Source organism: Acomys russatus, chromosome 32 (genome assembly GCF_903995435.1).
Source record: "Acomys russatus chromosome 32, mAcoRus1.1, whole genome shotgun sequence".
Classification (NCBI taxonomy): Eukaryota; Metazoa; Chordata; class Mammalia; order Rodentia; family Muridae; genus Acomys; species Acomys russatus.
In genome coordinates, this window is record NC_067168.1 from 12216247 (window position 1) to 12236160 (window position 19914).

At 40.4% G+C, this 19914-nt stretch overlaps 1 protein-coding gene across 1 annotated transcript in view; it reads left to right on the forward strand.

The window, feature by feature from the left end:
* The window catches only part of Bckdhb (branched chain keto acid dehydrogenase E1 subunit beta), a 176794-nt gene extending 159279 nt beyond the window's left edge, over positions 1–17515 (forward strand). Inside the window, exon 10 of the mRNA XM_051140803.1 lies at positions 17367–17515. Within this exon, the coding sequence (XP_050996760.1) occupies positions 17367–17507 (141 nt within the window). The 3' untranslated portion in view covers positions 17508–17515. The remainder of the gene's footprint in view (positions 1–17366) is intronic.
* The last annotated feature ends 2399 nt before the right edge of the window (positions 17516–19914 follow it).

The window sequence follows — 19914 nt, forward strand, 5'->3', positions numbered from 1 at the left end:
CATTCTTAGGGATTTCCCTAAGACAGTGAAAATAGAACATCTGTTACATTTGGAATTTCTTTTCACCTTAATTGTGGGTTTATGACCTGTTGTTCATTTGTCTGTCCATCTGCTTCACCATAGGGTAGGGTACTTAAAGAAATAATCATATATACTTAGCACCCACTTTATAGCCAGTGTGAATTATACCTCTTTAAAATTAATACGCCCACACATGTTTTAGAAGCCTGTGCGACAGGCTTACTGTTGCTACAGAAGAGGAAAACAGAGGCTTGGAAGCCTAAGTCTTGTGTGTGGTCTTCTAGATGCTACTGAGAGAACCGTGTGTGGTATGCAGGCATTCCCTCACTCCATCTCCTATTCTCTCTGCCTCCGTACCCATCAGCTGTCTTTGTTCTAGAAGCCACTGATCAACAAGGGATTCTTACATTTTAAAAAGTCTGTAAGAGGTTTTGAAATAACTATAGAAATTCAGGAAGTTACAGTCTTGAGTGCCCATCCCAAAGCTTCTCTCAGTTGTGTTATTTTATATAATTGAAGAACCTTATCAAAATCTTGGAACTGACATTTGACATGAATATAAAAGTGTGGACTAGACATACTCGGTTTTCACTGTTTGCTGAATGTACATTTCTGTGTATGTGTGTGCATGCACCTCACCATTTGCAGTTTTACCCCATGGTGTAGATTTGAGTAGCCTTTACTGCCATGAGATCTGGAACTACTTCAGTACAGAAAACTGCCTTACTCCACCTATGTGTATTTGCACCGGGCTCTACACATCTTTTCTTCATGTCTTCGGTTTTGTCCGCTTAAGGTCGTATGCATAGATGGAATCATATAGCCCATTGCTGAGACTTTCCCCACTGAGGTTCCTGTCTGTGGACTCACCCAGGTTGTGTTAGTAGATTCTCTTCCTGCTGATTGGCTTTTAATGGCATGACTGCCCTATCGTGCTTCTATCCTTCATCCCGTCAAAGGACATTTGGGTCTCTTTCAGTTTTTGCTGTTATGAAAAGGCTGTCATGAATATTTGTGTGCATGTGTGTGTGTGTGTGTGGACATAACTTTTCATTTTTCTGGGATAACTGCCTGAGAGTTTGACTGCACACTCATGGGAAGTGCATGTTTAGTTGTATAAGAAACTGCTAAAGTGTTTGGTAGAGTGATGTTTCCATCTCTCTCTCTCTCTCTCTCTCTCTCCCCCCCCTTCCCTCTCTCTCTCTGACACATACACACAAATGCACACACACATACACGCACATACACATGCGCGCACACACGCACATACAGACGCGCACACACACACATACTAATGTCTCACTGTGTGGAATATCTTTTCATATGACTGTTGGCCATCTTTATTTCCTCTTTGGGGAAATGACTGTTCCTATTAATTTTTACTTTCTAATCAGTATATTGTTGCTGCTGTTGTTTTAGACTTAAGTTCTGAGACTTTCATTATTTTACAATGTAAGAATTCTGATGGATTTGTGGTTTATAAATGTTTGCTTCTAGTATTTCTGTGCCTGCTTTCTATTAAATATACATCTTACACTTTCCCAGAGATTCTCACCTCCCCACAGAAAGGGGACCCCTGCTTTAGCCCCCAGACATCATGTCTTTCCTTCCTTTCACCATGGAAGATTTTGTTAAACTTTTATGGATTTTTCTTATGAAAAGAGACAGTGCTTTCTCCATCATCTCTGTACTTCCTATGTATATAGTTTCCTCACAGGGGTGCCTTTCCCCTCCCATTTGGTTACAGTGCTAAGACTATTTTTTCCAGTATGGCTAGTTTTCATTTGCATTATGACCTGGGTACCATGCAGGCTTAAATCTGTAGCCATTGATATTTCCTTTCCTTCTCTTACTACCCACCTGCCCCCACTGCCCCTACTGTTTAGCGTTAAAATGTTGGAAGTCGTTTGCATCTAACGTTCTGCTGGGATTTCAGGGCCGGAGTTTGTTCTGTTCACATCTTGCTGCTTACTGGCTTTCCTTACCCGTGTGGACGGAAGCTCCGTTGTTCCTCCAGCCCTAGAGATGTGAAGATAAGTGAGAATTTGGACTTTTCTGGCAATCCTTGGTGTGTTGCTGCGTGCCTGCTGGCTGCCAGACCTTGGGTGCTGATGTGCCGTCTGCTGAGGAGCCCCAGCGCTAATATGTGTGTGGTAATGCTGGAGCACTTCCTCTTCCCATCCCTGCATTGTGAGTTCCTTTGCCATCCTGTTGGTCTTGGTGAACCCACACTTAGATGACTGAGTGTGTGAGGGTGAGCCATCCTGTTGCTTACTTAATTGACAATATCCTGAGGACAAGGACTCAGGTTTTCTGCTTCCCACGACAGTGTTAGCTGTACAGTCAGAGACCGTGAGATGCTTGTCATTCTTCTGAACAAAGAAGCATATTTTCACAACACAAATGGAAAGCTAGCTGTGAGTTAAACAGTCTAAGAAATTGGTGCATACCAAGAGATCAAATAATATAATTTTCAAACAATGAGAATTTTTGTAAATCAGAATTTTTAAATGTTAAGAGAAACAATCATGCCCTTCTGGACTTTGTGTAATTGGGCACACAGAAAAACTTTCTGCTGTCTTGCCTTCGTTTTTGGATTCCTTCAGAATCCCTTGACTTTTTAAGGTAGCAACCTTCCAATGTGCTCAGTTCACAGTTTGCTGCATTGAAGCCAGCCTTGGCAGCTGAAAGCACTGAGGGTGTTGGTGGGGGAGAGTGGATTTCCTCCCATACCACTCAGTACAGCACACGAATGTCATCAGTGCATGCACGGTAAAACCCTCCTTCTGCCTGAAGAGCAGCAGGCGGCATTAAACGTATCATCTCCGTGTGCGTTGCTAGGTTACTTGGTTTTGAGTCATTTTCTTTACAATGGATAATCATTAAAAACTCAGCACGGAGGGAGTAGAGAAATGAACACAGCAGCATGAGTAAATGGAAGAGTAACATTGGTATTAGGACACTGGATATGACAATAAAAATATAACATTACTGGCAGAGAAAAGATATTTGGATACTAGCCAAGAAAGGACTCCACTTAGCCACAAACTATAGGGTAGTGTTTTTCACTGTGAAATCCTCGATTTTGTTTTCTCAATTTTCTCAAGTGGACATTTTTAGTTTCATTCCAATATTTCTAGCCAAATGAAGTAAGTGTCCTTGAATTACCAATGCAAATGATATGCTTGCTCATCTCCACTGTGCCCCTTCACTTACTCTTGTCATGTCTGCTGCAGTTTGAACTATGAGCGTTGCCACAGTTCATCTCTGGTGATGCTTTTAAATCCCCTCTGAAGGAGCCCTGGGAACACTGTCCAGCTCCATAGATGCATGTATGGATTCTGTAAGATGTAGATGTGTAAGATATCAAAACCACTTGTAGCTGTCTTCCTGTTGTGGCTGGTCTGGTGGCCATCTGCATGTGCCCTTCTTCCTCATGCACCCTCCTTTGGAATCTTCTTCCTTTCCAGGGCTCCTTAAATGTGTTTCCTATACACACAGGGAGGGACACAGTGGGGTCTTATGTTTGATTAATAATAATTGGCAAAAAGAATGCATTCTAAAAGACATCAATATTAAGTTCCCTGGTGGCTTCTTGGAGGATGGCATTCAAGCTGATTTTTGAAGGTGGAATTGTGACCATCCGGGGATAGAGGAAAGCAAGAGGCAGTTTTAGATGAAGAATACTTTATAAAAGCAACGACTTGGTCCCTTTCTTTTTCTTTCCTTTCCTTCCCTCCCACCCTCCCTCCTTCCTTCCCTTCCTCCCTTCCTCTCTTCCTTCCCCCTTTTCTACCTTCTTTCCTTTCTTTTAAAAGTGTGTGTATATCTGTTCTGGGCTTCGGGAGCTCAGAAACTCATTCCTGGGACATGATGGTTCTTGTAACAGAGAAGTATCGACTGCGTGAAGGAGAGGGTGTTCAGACATTACTAAGGAGAGGAAATTTCCCCAGTCTCCTTTCTGAACTGGCATGTGTATGTGTGTGTGTCTGTCTAGTCTGTGTGTTTGCAGTCACTGAGTTCTTTAAGGTCTTAAGGTGAACTAGGTCTGGACAAGCTGAGTACCACTACTACAAAGGCTTATGAGGCAGTGTGTGGTACTCCGCACTGTTGGTTTTGCACACTTACACTGTACACTTAGACAATCAGCATCTGCTAACCAAGCCAGTAAAGATGAGGTATGGGCAGTAAGCAAGATTCTTACCTCTCAAGTCCGTATTACATTGCACATCAAGAGTGAGGTAGCTATATTGAAACGTGAGCCCCTTTTGAGAAAATCCAAGAGCTCTGTGGAAACATATGGTGTTTCCTCTGTCCAGATATACACCTAATAATCCCTTTGCTCTCTCATGGACATTTTTCTTTGGCCTGCAGCTCTAACATCCCCAGTGACTTAAGTCACAAATTTTTGCTTTGTTTAGAAACTGGAGCACAATGGCTGATTTCACTGTTTTTGCACTCATTAATAAAGCTAAATTCTACAGCAGTGATTTGATTCAGTCAGCAAACACACTGTTTGTTTTGCAGAAAAACAGGTAGATTTTGTTCCTAAAACTAGATCGTATTGTTACGGCTGCAGACAGGCGAGCATGTTTTCAGAACACTGGTTCTTGCGTATCTTGGGGAAAGGTAGTTGCCATGGTGACTTCACAGTCTCTGGAGGGAATGCAATTCTGGCCTTAAACAACCCACAGCCCACTGAGCTTGAAGCACCCCTCTGCAAAGGTTTTCCTCCCACAGAAATATTTGCATTACTGAAATAGGGAGTTTAATTTATGCAGCGCCGGTTTGTTATAGCTTTGGTTTGTACTCTTAAGAACTGTAATTACAAACAACTAATTTGTGTCGATGACTCTCTGTGGTTTTCTTCGAGAATGAGGTTAACTATGTTCAGTGTTAACTATTCCATGAATGCACTCTCAAACAAACAGAATATTCTGTGCTCTTATTCATACGAGCAGTCAAACTTCAGCAAACCAGATGCATTTCAGTGTTTGAGGTTCTCAAACTTTCAATGTGTGCTTTTTAAGCCACTAGAACAAATACTTGTGCACAGTGTACTCCGTAGGAGTACCACATTTGCACAGTCGGTAGTTCTCAACCAGCAATTGCTTGGCGAGCCGACTGATGTGTGAACACTATATTTACAGGCAGGCCTGGGATCACACATTTGCTCTGCAGCTGTGTTTAACGGTTATCAGTTTGGCATGCAGCGTGATTATTTTGGAGGGAGAACACACACTTCAGACCCCTTTGGCAGTGCCGAAGCAACTAAAGTACCTGCTGCTGCGATGAATCATATGAACTTAATTAGATTTGCTGCATAATTAGCCTTGGAGAAAACCTAGGGAAAGTCCTTGTGGGTTCTTGATTTTTTTTTTTTTTTTTTTTTTATGTCAAATGTAAGCGTGCTCATTTGGGGGACTTGGAATCAAAAAATGATGAGATTCAAATGCATTGGAAATTCTGATGCATATATGCACACATGCTTAAATATATGCATTTATGTGTGTGTACATATATATGTATGTACACACATACACACACACACACACATACACACATACACACACACACACAGAGAGAGAGAGAGAGAGAGAGAGAGAGAGAGAGAGAGAGAGAGAGAGAGAGAGAGAGAGAGAGAGAGAGAGAGAGAGAGAGAGAGAGAGAGAGAGAGAGAGAGAGCGCTTTTAAAAGTGAAACTTTTTTTTCCAGGGGTGACTGGAATGCTTGTCCCAGGCAGCTAGGAATTGTTTGGTTCCATCTGCACACGGCAGTGTGCACTTGACAGAACTTACATATATGTTTAGCTCGCTTTCCACTGCTAATGGGAGCTCACAGCTCCTTCATAAGTACCAGTGTCAGCTGTGGGGCCTGTGCCAGTACACATGGACGGAAGCCAGCATGTATGCTCTGAGACAGGAACCCTGGGCTGTACCTGTGTTTACATTGATTTTGAGATTGTTGTCATTTCAGTGGCTTGATCTGTTGCCTGTTGTTTTGGTTGTAAAAAAGGAAGATTTAATTTAATTCCTAAAATACATTTATTTAAATACATTAGAGATCTGGTTTTCTAGTGGTAGAGCCCTAAAAAAATGAGTTAATTGTGGAGAACAGTTATAAAATATTTACTGTGAGCAGATTAAATTTTATCCCCCAATTTAAGGTAAAGCCATAATAAGACTTGCAAACTGTGCTTATTAAAAGTATTTCACCAGCCTCTCAAAAAGTTATAATATTTTAATAAGAAAAACTTAGTTACATAAATTCATCTAGACTACCTCATAAACAAGGAAATAAATGAAGGGGGCAGGCTTCATTTTCTCATGAAGTGCTTTTGTGATTTGAGACTCACTGTAGAAACTGTCAAACTTACGTAGACTGCTGTAAGCTGAAATCAAGTTAAGATCTCACATCCACACACTTCCCACTAAAACAAGCTACTCAGAATTAACTAGAAACAAATCTCTCCCACGCACACTACATGCTCATTTTCTCAGAAAGCGTCTTCAGAAAAATCCCCAAACCTGCAAACTCAATTGCTGTAATTCAGACTAAAGAGTGCTGTTCAGTTTCCACTGTCTGAGCCCTCTTCCTTACAACAGGCTCCAACTGTTCTGCTTCTTATAAGAGTTAAAAAAAAAAAACCAAAAAACTCAATTCGTCTTGAAAGAAACAAATCGGTCATGTCCGCAGGAGTAGCAGTGCCTACAGAATTACCGTGGAACAAGCGAGAACCTTTGACTATTGTCCTTCATGATGCACCTGCGTCGGGCGAGCACCGCCGGTTCACGTTGCCAGGAGTGTGTGTGTGCCTGTGTTGGTCTTTTCACCCTGCCTCTCTCAGACTCACTTTCTTCCTTGTCACCACCACATAGAGACAGTAAAAGGATCAAACCAGGAGTACAGATAGTTAACACTAATTTGTTATCAAGCAGGAGCATCAGTTTAGTTACTGTTTTGTCTGGGTTAGTACGTATCAGCCTTGCTTCTATGCACTGACACGTGCTGTTTCTGGGAACTCATAGCCAAATGGACATTCCCCCCCCCTCTGTATTTCTCCATGTTGGATTTCCAGCTGCTCCTTTTGTGTGTTGAATATATGCCAGATTGTTTGGGGCCATTTATGCTTAGGTACATCATTAGCCACGACATATGACCCTTATGTGAACCCCTGTGGCCTCTGGGGTTAGGGTGCATCAGGACTTTCTCCCTTAGCCACGGATTCTTCATTAGAGGACCTGACTTAATTTATGGAAGTCAGGTCCCAAGTCAGTAAGTGGATTTAAAAGAATAAAATGGTAGTAAGAAAATGTTCTGCTCCGTCTAAATAAAACATGTGAACGTTGCCTTTTATATTGCTACCATTTATTTAGCTCACCTCCAGCCCCTTGCTAACAGTGCCTTTCATCGGAGGTTTCTACACTTAACTATAAAAGTATAAATAGCCAGATGTGGGTCACCAGCTGCCCCTCTGTTAAATCTGTGGTTTTTAATCTTCTTTGCTGGAAGTTTGTCTGCACGGAGCACGCAGTACAGCCGTGGTAGGGCTGTGTGCAGATCCGAAATCATCTTATCAGCACCCGTTTTCTCAATCACGGGAATACGGGATGAGCTATGGATTTGAGCCATCTCCCGACTCCTGAAATACTAACAGGAGACTGCGTTTGCAAATTCATAGACATTCAACCTGAGATGTGTTTTTGTAAGAAATAGCCGAGTTTAAAGGCAGAAACATCAGTAGAGAGAAAAGTGTACTTTGGAGTCTACATTTTATTTGAGTTAGATGCTAGGAATCATTGTAATTACCTGATTTGTTTATGCGAATAGGCTAAACTTAGCTTGATACCAAGGTCACGTGTCCCTTCTAGCTTTTGTCACGTATCCCTACCACTAACTTAATTTGTTAGCTGTTCAGTGACAAAACTTTATAAGTACAAAGATAACTTTATGAGTAGCAGCAGACACCACCACCACCACCACCACCATCGCGTTTCTGACCAAATATCTCTGAAATGATTGGTGACAAGTAACATTTATTTCTGCTGTGTTTTGTTGTTAAAATTGAAGCCATCTATCTAGTGGCCAGAGTCAAACTGCTGAAAAATAACTCGGGCTAATATATTCAGCAAATCGAACTTGAAAGATTGCATCACTGTGGCACCCAGAATTAACTTTGTAGAATGGTGTTTAATTTCATAAAACATTGGCATCATACGTATTTAGTAAACTGGTCACTCTCCCTCTTGCCTGATTGTGTGTGTGTGTGTGTGTGTGTGTGTGTGTGTGCGTGTGTGTGCATGTGCGTGTGTGTGTGCGCGCGTGTGTGTGTATTTAGCAAGCTGTTTTGACATTCTTTTAGGCATAAACAACAACAGAAAAATTTAACATGCTTAAAGAGAATGAAAAGTAGCTTTTAAAAACCTTGATGTTTTATCAAGAGTAATTTTTCAAATAACAAATATTTTCGCCACCTTTTTTAAAAAATCAATTTCCTCGGCTTTCTTTTTTTTAGAAAGATGGGGACAGTTGCAGAGGACTCAGTCTGTTCTTAGTTTCACTTTATGGTTAGGTTTGAAACTTCAGAACAGGTTACAGACGTAGGAGAGTGACGACACCTCTCTAATTCAGCAGCCCGAAGCCACATCAGGGCAACTCACTGTCAGGAGACGAAGGTCACCTTAGCCGGCAATGCACCAGATCCTGATGCCTGACTTTTGAACATCTGGTGGTAGTAGACTGCGACACCAAGGATTCTATGGAAAAACATGCAGAAACACAGTTTATGAGATCACCCGAAGTCACTTTTCAGGAGTATTTTAATTTCTAGGTGCCAAGCACATCAGAAATCCTACCTTATAGAGAACAGAGCTATTTGCTCCCGAGGGGACCCCACGCTGCTGCTCAGTTATGTTTATCATTATGTGTCTGCATCCTCAAGAAATTCCGCCTTCCGCCTTCCCGCGCTCCTGCCGCCTCCTTCCATGCTCTTTTCTATAGGAAGAATTTCAACTATAAAATCTGAGAAGCTTCGGCGTCTGTGGAAATTTGAGAGCCTTTCCTTCCCCCCTTTTCCTGCATCTGACATATTTTAACAAAAGCATTGCGTCCCAGCGCGTTCTACATTGCAAATTGCGTGCAGTTTATCGCAAAAGAGTCTCAACCTCAGGCTGCAAAATTGTGAAGCCCTAAGACACCCTCACAGGCAGGCTGTCATCAGTATATGTGTTGCAGGAATATTTAATGATGAAATTAATTTTATGTCATTGTTTTTATTACTCTGCCATTTATTAAAAATGGTGAGCATTGTAGGTCATAGTTCAGGACTATGGGGAGAATTCTGAGGTAGGACGAAAACCTTTGCAGGTTTTACCTGGGAAAACAAAGTGGTATTGATGAGGTGTTCGGTTTTATGTGCGTGATGCCTAATTTGGGATTCATGAAAATTTAAATGGATTAATATTTTAAAATTTATAGGTCCATAGGCCATTATAATATGGTATCATGTTTTTTTTAAATACTTTTAGATATATTATAAGTGAAAGAATAAGTTACCATGCCTTCCTTTTCTTTCAGCTCTTATTATGAAATAGGAAAATTTAGAAAATTAGCTTTGAAAAGCAGGCATCTAATCTTTGTAACTTGTAACAATTTCTAGATTAGTATCTGAGGCATTAATTTAATATTACACTTTGATTTTAAAATCCGCGCTACGTCAGTTTCTACAGGCAGTCACACGAGTCGCTGAGATTTTGATATTAAGGTGTTAACGCTGTGGCATGTTGTGATTCTGAGCCATGAAGCATTTCTTTGCCTTTTTAATGTCATCTCCAACTGGGTGTTAGGTAGCGTGGCTGTATCCAGGTAAACCCAGAGGTGTCTCAAACAGTGTTTGTTTCTAACTCTGGAAAATAACTTGCATTTTAGAAATAGAATTGGAATTTAAGTAAAAAAGACCGGAATTTAAATTAAAAAAAAAAAAAAAACCACTAATTTTTGATTCGGTTCATTCTTTGAGTAGCTGAAAGAAATGTTGAAAATTTCCATATTAACTTGCCAGTGATTTGCATTAAAGATGAAGAAATGGAGTCTTAATGGCAGACATTGAAGATGTGTTGTTAATTTGGTTACCAGAGACCTTAGATTTGAATTTAGTTAAGACTATGATTTTATACTTAGAAACTTTACCAAAACAGTTTAGTTTTCAGTAGTATTTTTCAGCGCTTTATAAACCTGGGTAAAATTGTATCATGCACATCCTGTTTTGTTTAGTTATAATGGTATCAGTGGTCTGCATCCCACGTGCGTAGTATTGGGACAAAGAAATAGAAAACTAATATTTGAGGGTGTCCTGTTGACTTGGGCATTTGGGTGGGAACCCTGACTACTGAAGAAGGGCTTACACCTCTAATCCCATGGGAAATTGATACATACATACATACATACATGCATATATATATATAGTTTAAGCTCTGTTTTAAAAGCATGATGCGTGGTGCTAAAAGCATTGGCTCGAGTGAACATAACTTCAGACACTGGTGAAGTTGGTAATTTGGAGTCGCTGGCACAGGGCCTTTGCAGGTCTCCATGACTCATGTGCTGGGGAAGTGTGATCCAAGACATCAGAGTCATTCTTTCTCATTTGCTAAAACTCATGTTTTGACTGTGAGCAAGTTTTCATGGCAGATTTAAAACAAGTATTCTGTGATAATATTTGGAAGCTGGGCGATGTCTAACTTACAGAAGTGAGATTAGTAGCAGGTTCATGGACTTTCGGGCTATCCACTACATTTAATTTCTGGAAAACTAGTCTTGTATTTTTAGTATTTAACTCTTGTGCTCCCAGTTATGACCTCTGGACAACTAGCTCTATGTAGAAGGAAGCCGGTCGTTTCACTTACTAGTAAATTAACATGGACTAAATTAGATTAAGATGTAAGTGTAAATGCCAGTACACTCACAAATCACTTCAAGCTGTTTCAGAATATGCTTTCCTAGAAGCGGATGATAATTCTTTGGTGCATCTGCCTTATTCAGTGTTCCTTATAGCTGCAACTTAATCTCCTCCCACCCTTCATGTACGATACAGTCTGCAGTTCAAATTGTTATGGTGGCATGGGTACCGTTGAAGGGCCATCAATACTGGACTGTTTTGTTAGCAAAGCCAGTTCAAATGAAATCTGTCTTTTACCTTGGAGTTAGGTTTGGAGCGATGTTTCTCCTTGTTGGAACACAAACGCCTTGATTTATTAGATCCTATGAGTGATGCATACATGTCTAGTTGACTTACAAGTTTTTCTCTGTTGTTTCTGCTTTCCTCAAATACCATTGAGTGTACATAAAAATTAGCAAGATTGTTTAGCAATCTTTCTAGTCAGTACCAGCGTAGCCAATATAGGAAAGCAGATCATATAGGAAAGACTTATGGTTTTCTATTCCTGCTTTGAACTTGACCTCATAGCTTTTCAGCTCATGATATTGTGGAGTGTTGCACAGTAAGCTGCATCCAACTTTCTGTCACTAGATAAGTGAGTACACTTTATTCCAGAATTCCTTTTAGAAAGAAATAGGAACCTAGAATGGCCTTGAAGTAAAAAAACAAACAAACAAACAAACAAACAAAAGTTAAATGGCTGTTTTAAAGGCATATTGAATGGCATCGTAAGGCCTCCTTGACTCGTTTTCTATGCATGCAACCTTCATGGCACCCTCTAACCACAAGACTTCACCAATAATCTTCTGTGTGTTGACACATCACTTTCTCATGGTCTGACCATATGGAAAAGGAGGCATGTTAGGTATTTTAACCATTTCTTGAAGTCTCGATCTACCTGTCTCACCGCAGTTTTCACTTGTCGCTAGCTCCGGTGCCTAAGATCTTTGCTCCCAACTAGGGGCCAACACCGGACTCTGACTTGCCTTGTGGGCTAAGTGCAGTCTGATCAGTGGTCCTGCACAGCCCCCTGCACTGTCCTTTGTGGAGCACTTAGTGTATTTGGGGTGATTCCTTAGGCGTTTTAAGGCCTTGTAAGGAGCTGCTGGGACGTATGCTATCATGGATGCTGTGACTTCTTTGACAGTTCGCATAGTTGAATCTTTCTTCAATGGGCAGCCTACTGCTTCAAATACCTGCTTTACTGTATGTGAGGGATTTCTTTAACTTGGAAAATCTTAAGTGGAAAAGATAATTCAGTTAACTTTGAACATTCTGACCCATCAGGAATGAAAGCAAGGAACTTTGTGTTACCACATACCTAAAAAGCCAAATAGACAAAAACTACAGAATGGTAGAAAAACTACAATAAGGCAAAATACTAATGATTTCAATTTTTCTGTTGCTTATGGAGATTTGGAGAGGTTAAGTCATACAAGAGTAAAGATTGTCTTTGGATACAATTCCAGATTCCATGCTGTGCTAATTATATTATAAAGCCTTATGGTAAAAAACCATCATAACGGTTTGCTGAGAGCCACTGGAGCTGCACTGTTCTGCAGTGCCTAACTAATGTTTTCCATGATATACCACTGTAACACCGAGACACAAAGATTAGTGGCTGATGAAATTAATGAGGTAAAATGATGCTATCTGTGCATTGTAAGGTCTTGAGAGATTCCCTGAAAGTGCTAACATGCATTTATGCAAGTGTGTGTGTGTGTGTGTGTGTGTATGTAACAGTATATATTACTGTCTTGAGCTATTTTCTGTTTCTGTAACAAAACACCTGAGACTCATTAACCTATAGAGAATACTAGATGAGGTGCCTCTGGAGGCTGAAAAGTCCAGTTGCATTGTTTTGGTATCTGCTGAGGGCCATATTATGATGTAGCATCTTGAAGGGCATCATGGCTAGGCCTAGCAATGGTGCTATTTTCAACCTCCTTTCTCTAAAGCCACTGCTGCTCTCTTGGGGGCCGTGATGGGTAATCTTCATGATGACCTCATCTAACCATATTCTTCTTCCCAAGCTCCCGTGTCCAAATATCACAGATGTAGGAACTAGAAAAGAGTCCACATGTGACTCTTCAGGGGACCCACTGAAGTAATTGATGTTACATCTAGCCAAACAGCGACATCAATTCATGATAGCCAAAAACCTCGGTAATGTTTCATGTATCTTAAGCTGTAATGGGCCTAATTCTATGAATTTCTAATTATCTTCTCTTACCTGCTTATGGATTTAAAGAGTCTCTGTCTCTCCTGATCTCATGACCTTTGTTTCCAAAAACATAACAAGGAAGTAAGAGTGAATGTTATAAAAGAATCGGGCAAATGAAGGTACATTTTGCATGCATGCATCCAGGATGTTAGTGATAGGGACTTATTATATGCTTCCTTCTTCCCTTCCTGGCTGTGGTGTGCAGGGCAATCCGGGTGGGTATTATCTAAACACCTCAAGCTATGCTTGCTCAGATCTCTTAGGGTAGCCCAGAGGCTCCGAGTCCAGCACATCTGTGTCTTGCCTGTGTATTAACTTAATGCACACTTGTGCTTTCCTTTTCTCGCATGTTCCGTGGCCCCTCACCCTTCTTAAGATGTAGAAAAGGCTTCCAAGACTGAACCTAACCCCCTGCGCTGCTCGGTGCTCCTTTATAAGAATGAGCTAACCCAGCCTGCCTTTCATTTCACCTTTTAAAAGATTCTCAATTTATTTATTTTCTTATTGCTATTCTCAACATTAATACAATTCCCAGAGCCCGTGGTGGGAGGAGAAAATTGACTCTCAAAAGATGTTCTCAGAACTCTAGGTGTACTCTGTGGCATGAGAATTCCCCTCCGTCCCTCCCCCTCCCTCTCTCTCTCTCCCCTTCTCTTCCCCCTCATCCTCTCTCTCACACACACACCATAAATTTTTAATAAAAATTTAAAAGTAATAAATCTGAGTTTGAGGAAGAGACCGAGACCACAGGCTCAGTATTTGACCTCGGACAGTTTCCTCCGTCTCAGTCTTCTCACTCATGACATGAAATAAAAATGAGATAGAATGCGTAAGTCATTAAACACAGAGCCTGGAACAATGTGAACAATGCCATTGTTATTATTAACATATTTGGTGGTGGATTTCACAGTTGTAAAAACAAGTCCAGAAGCAAACTTGTACAGCACTTTGGAGTTTCACATGGCTTTTCTGGAGGGACACGACCTCACCGTGAAGGAACAGTTTGAAGCTGTCACTGTCCATACATCAGGGTTCACCTCTGTCCTTCTTGCTGGACCCGAGATGGCTGGAGGAAAGCCCATCTTTGCTCCTGTGTGGATTCTTTATTGACCTGGTTACATGGTGATTATGTTAGATCACACTGGAGCTGGATGCAGCCAATCCATGCACCCTGCTGTCTTGGGAGAAAGAGAAAACATTGACCCTGGTTGCCTTTAACCCCACCTTAGACACTACCTCCAACCCTTTTTTACAGCCCTGTTCACTAGGCTATTATTTATTTCCTCATTCTATATACTTGCTATTTCTGATTTAAACATCCACAAATATAACTTTTAAATATGTGCGTATTCTTAAGCTGGGCATGTGTCTCATATCTGTAATCTCAGCATTTGAGGGCTGAAGAGGTAGAATTGTCAAGAGTTCTAGGTTAGCCTGTGTGTGAGTGTAAAGCCAGCCAGGGCTGCCAAGTGAGCCCTGTCTCAAAACAAAGCCAAAATAAAGTAAGATAAAACAAGAACATATGATTATACTTAAGCAGGCAACAGAACGATAAATATAATTAGTTTAGATGGTCCTGAAAGTTCAGCACACTTGGTGCTATCTATCATGTGGTTGTAATGGCGAGGGATGCTTTGAAGGATTAACTTCATACATTAGTCTGTACATCTGATAGTGAGATTCAGGCATTTCTATTCCAAAGTGTGTATGTGTGCATGTGTGCGCATGTGTCCGTCTGTCTGTCCGTTAGCATGTGTGTATAGCTTCCTTATGAAAAAACCTGGTGCTGAGCAACATTGTGCTGTTTGGATAGAGCTCAAAAGAGTGTAGTGGTTTAAGTTCTTTGCATATAAACCTATTTTTTGAGCACAGCTGCTTGCTTGATCCAGACATCTTATTTCCAATCGCTTTGTAATATGTTCCACTTGATGTTCGTGGAAGAAATAGCTAACGGTTCCTGGGTAATGTCTTTCATTTAGCAAAAAGTTCGAATTTCAAACTGTATCACCTCTCTGGGGCACATGCTAATTATACTGAAAGCCCCACCCATAGTCTTCTGTTCAACATCCTTGAACCCTCATTTATGATTTGTAGAATGCATTTTTATGCATATCATCTTTTATCTATCCTATTTAATTTACAGTCGTGGCTTCTAAAGTGAGGAAAAGCTACACATAAAACCACAGATTTCTGCAACCTAAAATGGGGGGCTTTTATTCAGACAAAACTTGATTCTTTAATCTTTTTTTTTTTTTTCATTGTCACTTGATGACAGAACCAGCATTGTCTCATAAAGCCTGGAATAAATCTTATAAACTACAAAGTGAAATATTTTCCCTCCTTGTTGTTTCCAGCCTCTGAGGGTAATGCAGTTTATAGTCCAAGTGTGACTGGGTGGTAAGGTTTTTTTGTTTTGTTTTGTTTTTTTTTTTCTGTGCTGGTACAAACATGTAGATAACTTCCCAGAAAGAGCAAAGGTCACATCTTGAGTTAGGAGCATTGCTGTTTGACAATGATTAAGTTGGCTGTAAGTTTGCTGTTATCCTCGTGATAATGTGAGTGATATTAATGACACTGACAGGTGGCCTTGAGGTGGGTTGGATTTCCAAGTCACTGGTTACAACAGGGGTACACTCAAAAGCACTTAGTGAAATGGTTTGTCTTCCCTTTTCTGTACAGGGCTGCTAATTTGCTTACAAAGAAAGCAGTGTTCAAGAAAAATAGGAAAGCAACCAGAGTCCTCAAAAAGAAAACCCAGTTCACCCATCCCAAAGTAACAAATTAAACCTCTTTTAAATTCCTGTTGCATTGAGGACTGTGGGGGACCATCCACTCTGTCATCCTGGTTTGGTTGGTAGCAGTTGACCCCTTAGGTGGCTGTGTAAGCTCATGTGAAGTTCTCTGGTTGTTCATGGAGATTCCTCTTGCTGGGAAATGTAATACCAGTTTGGCATTTGATGCTGTAAGTCACTGTGGTTAAAGTGACCAAGGAGAGGTCTATACATATCCACTCGTCTCTCTCTGAAGCGTACTTATCTGAACAGCATATCTTTTCTGTCCCTACTACACTTGTACTGATGAAAATAGTTTGCGCAGTGGATACGGACTGAATACAGCATCGTGATATCATCGTATAAAAATATTTGTACAAATAAAAATTTTGAAACTATGATATGTAAGAATATTTGGACTTCAACTAATCCTTTGGGAAGCAAGACAGTGTGTGAATATTTGAATTTGAATTTAAGGACTTTGTTTCAGATAATGTCTATTAGTAAAAATTCGTGCTATTTTCTTCAGAGTAATTTTTAAAAATATTTTCTATCAGTCTATCTTTAAAGTTTTATTCAGATTTGATTTTTTTAAAAAAAGTGTAAAGCTGTTTCCCCTAAAAATAATTTTGTGCATTGTGTGCTTTATTGAAATTTAGGTTGTATGTTTTTGAACTAGATGCCTGCTCTTTGGGAGCCTGTGCTCTACCTGGACAGACAAGGAATCCGGCTACTACTATGGGCCATGGTTAGGTCACCACCATTCGAGCTCAGAGCAGAAGTCCCTGTGTCGCCTGAGTGTGCAGTTGAGAAATTACAGTGAAAGGAGGCTGCCCCAGTGAGGTGTCCTCCGACCTGAGAGGTCAGCACATACCAGTCAGGCAGTAGACTTGGGATATTGCTAGTTCCAGGCCAGCAGCATCCTCAGAAGTCATAAGTGATGAGGATAATGGGGACAGTCAAGTACCTGGTGGACAGTGGAGCACTGCCTAATTCCAGACATGAACTTATGAAAGCACCACACAGTCACAGTATAAATTTAAACAGAGATACAGGAAAGAAGTGAAAGCACACATCAGCATTAATTTCAAGCTGCAGGGTTGAGTGCTATGAGAATTTGCTGTGTTGTCTTGCTTTATATTTATGCTTTCAGAAGTATGTTTGATATGATTTTATGTTGGCACTGGTAATAGGCATGTGTGACCACACCAGCCCGTGCACACACAGAAGGCTCTCAGGGAGCGTTGGGATCATGCTAACTGCTACTCATACCTGCTTTTAAGCAACAATATAAATAGATATTTTGATATCCATAGATGTAATTGTGCTTTAAACAATTGAGGTATTTTAAGTGGAAACGTTCTGATTCTGTGAATGAAAACGTGTTAATGTCGCTCGTTTTGGTCCTTCTCCGTAGGAAGAATGTTTCTTGAACCTAGAGGCTCCGATATCTAGAGTGTGTGGCTATGACACCCCGTTTCCTCACATCTTTGAGCCATTTTATATCCCAGACAAGTGGAAGTGCTATGATGCCCTTCGCAAGATGATCAACTATTGATGGCAGAGGTAGGTGCTGCCCACTTGTGGATGTGTTCAAGTGGCACTTGCTCCTGAGACCCAGGATCAACAACCTCCTGTGTCTTGCATTCTGGTAGGCAGTGACTTTCAGAACAAAGTGTTTGCATCATAAAACTGTGCAAACTTCTGCTAGCATATTTACATCCACAGAAAGGTGTGGACAACATTACGATTTATAGATGGTACCAGTGTGCTAGCATTAAACAATCAAATATAAATATATTTTCTTCTACTCTTGTCCTAGCTTCTCCTTTCATTTCTATGTATTGCCCCAGCTATTTTGAATTGCCTGTGTAGAAGCATAATTTCCCTGGCTTGAACAGGCATCACACACCACTGACTCAGACTCTAGTTGTTTATAATACAATATAAATAAATGGCAACCAGAACTTTAACTTTATGTGATCCAGAAAACATTTTTTTTTTTTTAGGAGAAAAGTCTATTTAGTATAGAGAATTGTTTACTAAGGAAAACAAAACAAAAAAAACCTCTTTTGACAAATGAATGTTTTGAGGAGGCAATTGTTTTTGTTTTGAAATAAGGTCTAAGGGTAGCTCAGGCGGGTCTTAGGCCTACTGTTGTCTTGCCTCTGCCGCCCAAATGCTGGACTCACAGGCGTGTGCCACCACACCCAGTTTGTGAATGTTTTATAAATATTGGATGAGAAATTGTATTTATTCATAGTTTTTTTTTTCTAAGTGGGGATATCAAGCCTGTCAACAGTGCTGTTCTAGGAAGAAGAAAAAAAACAAAAAGACTATCATTACGGTATCCTAGGCTTTATTTGGCTTTCAAGTTTTTAATATAGAAGTTGCCAACACTGACACCCTGATTTTAAAGTGTTCCAAAATGAGAGGATGAAGCTAGAGGGCTTATATTTTAATATCTGAGTTGTCCAAAAAGTAATAATAAGGCTTTGTGAGGAACCAAGATTTTTCAGAAGATAAAGGGAGAATAAACTCTGCGTGGCGGCAACAGCCTCTACCTGATCCAATACAGAAAGATGGAGTTCTGCAAGTGGGTTACAGAACCAGCTGGTGTAAGATCAGAGGAAGCATTTATGCAAGCCGTGTCCCCTTCCGCCACTGTGTTCCCCAAATCCCCACTGTTTGGTAGCTGTGCTTTGAGAATATTGTCTCATGCGTCAATTAGGGATGTTGGCCACACACCCTGCAGAGGTACGGAGACTGTATCTCTGATGTCTTTTAATGCCTGTGAAACTAGTGGGTGTCTGTAGTCAATGGCTCTTAGGGCTGGTTGGAAATCTTCCTCCCTCTCTGGGCTGTGTGCTAGAGAGTCAAGGAAATGTGGCCAACATGCCTTGCTGCTAATGTTAAAGTACTTTAAAATATTTTTTTGGTTGTTGTCTTTAAGTTTGGCTGTGTGTTTCATTCTAAATGTAATCCAGGTTTAAACCCATGTCAACAATATGATAAAAGAATAAAATATCATTTCTGTGGTGAAAATGAAATGTTATTAAGGAGAGTAGGCATGCAGGGAACTAAGAATGCTTATAACTGTCACTGATTTCTTTTACAGAAAACCAGGAAGATTATGCCTAGATATGGAAATATTTTTCTGAAATTCTTTTATATTTCTTTATACTACTTTCTTCATACGTACAGTTTTATGAAATGAACTATCATGGATATTGGCTGATGAGCTGCGAATTACTTACTGTGTTAACATAGTGGATTGGTAGAGCGAGTGCTTAGAGTAACGCTTTAAAGAGCACCATGGGTGGTGGCCTTATGGTTGTTTCGTGACTATAAATATCGGCTGCTGTTAAATAAAGCAAAATCATATTGCCTTCAGACTGTGTGTGTCCTCTTCTTCGGTTAGTAAAAAGGGTTTTCATTTCAGAATAATGGGTTGTTAACTTGCTAACTGAATTTGAGTTAAAGTAAAATATTTATTCTAGAAATGCTGACTTTTCCACTTTATTCTAGTTGGTTTGATTCTTTATGGTCAAGATGGTTTTGTGTGTTGACAAAACTTCTGGAATGTTTTGCTCCATCTCACCCACTTGGTTCAACAAGGGTTACTGCTGGTGGACCTGGCTCCTTCAGCCTATTGAGATAGAATTATTCCTGATGCTACTCTTCCCGAGAGAGAGAGAGAGAGAGAGAGAGAGAGAGAGAGAGAGAGAGAGAGAGAGAGAGAGAGAGAGAGAGAAAGAGAAAGAGAGAGAGAGAGAGATATGGCATGAGCCTGTCATCCTTTTTATTATAAAATTGTTAAGCCCTGGCTGCAATTATAGGTGTTTTTCAAAATAAGACTTTGCAAAAGAAATTGTATTTCTGTTTATATTCTTGTGTACATAAGATGAGAAAAATATTAGCAAGCAGTGATGGCTTCGGCCATATGGAGCCTTGCCTGGGGACAC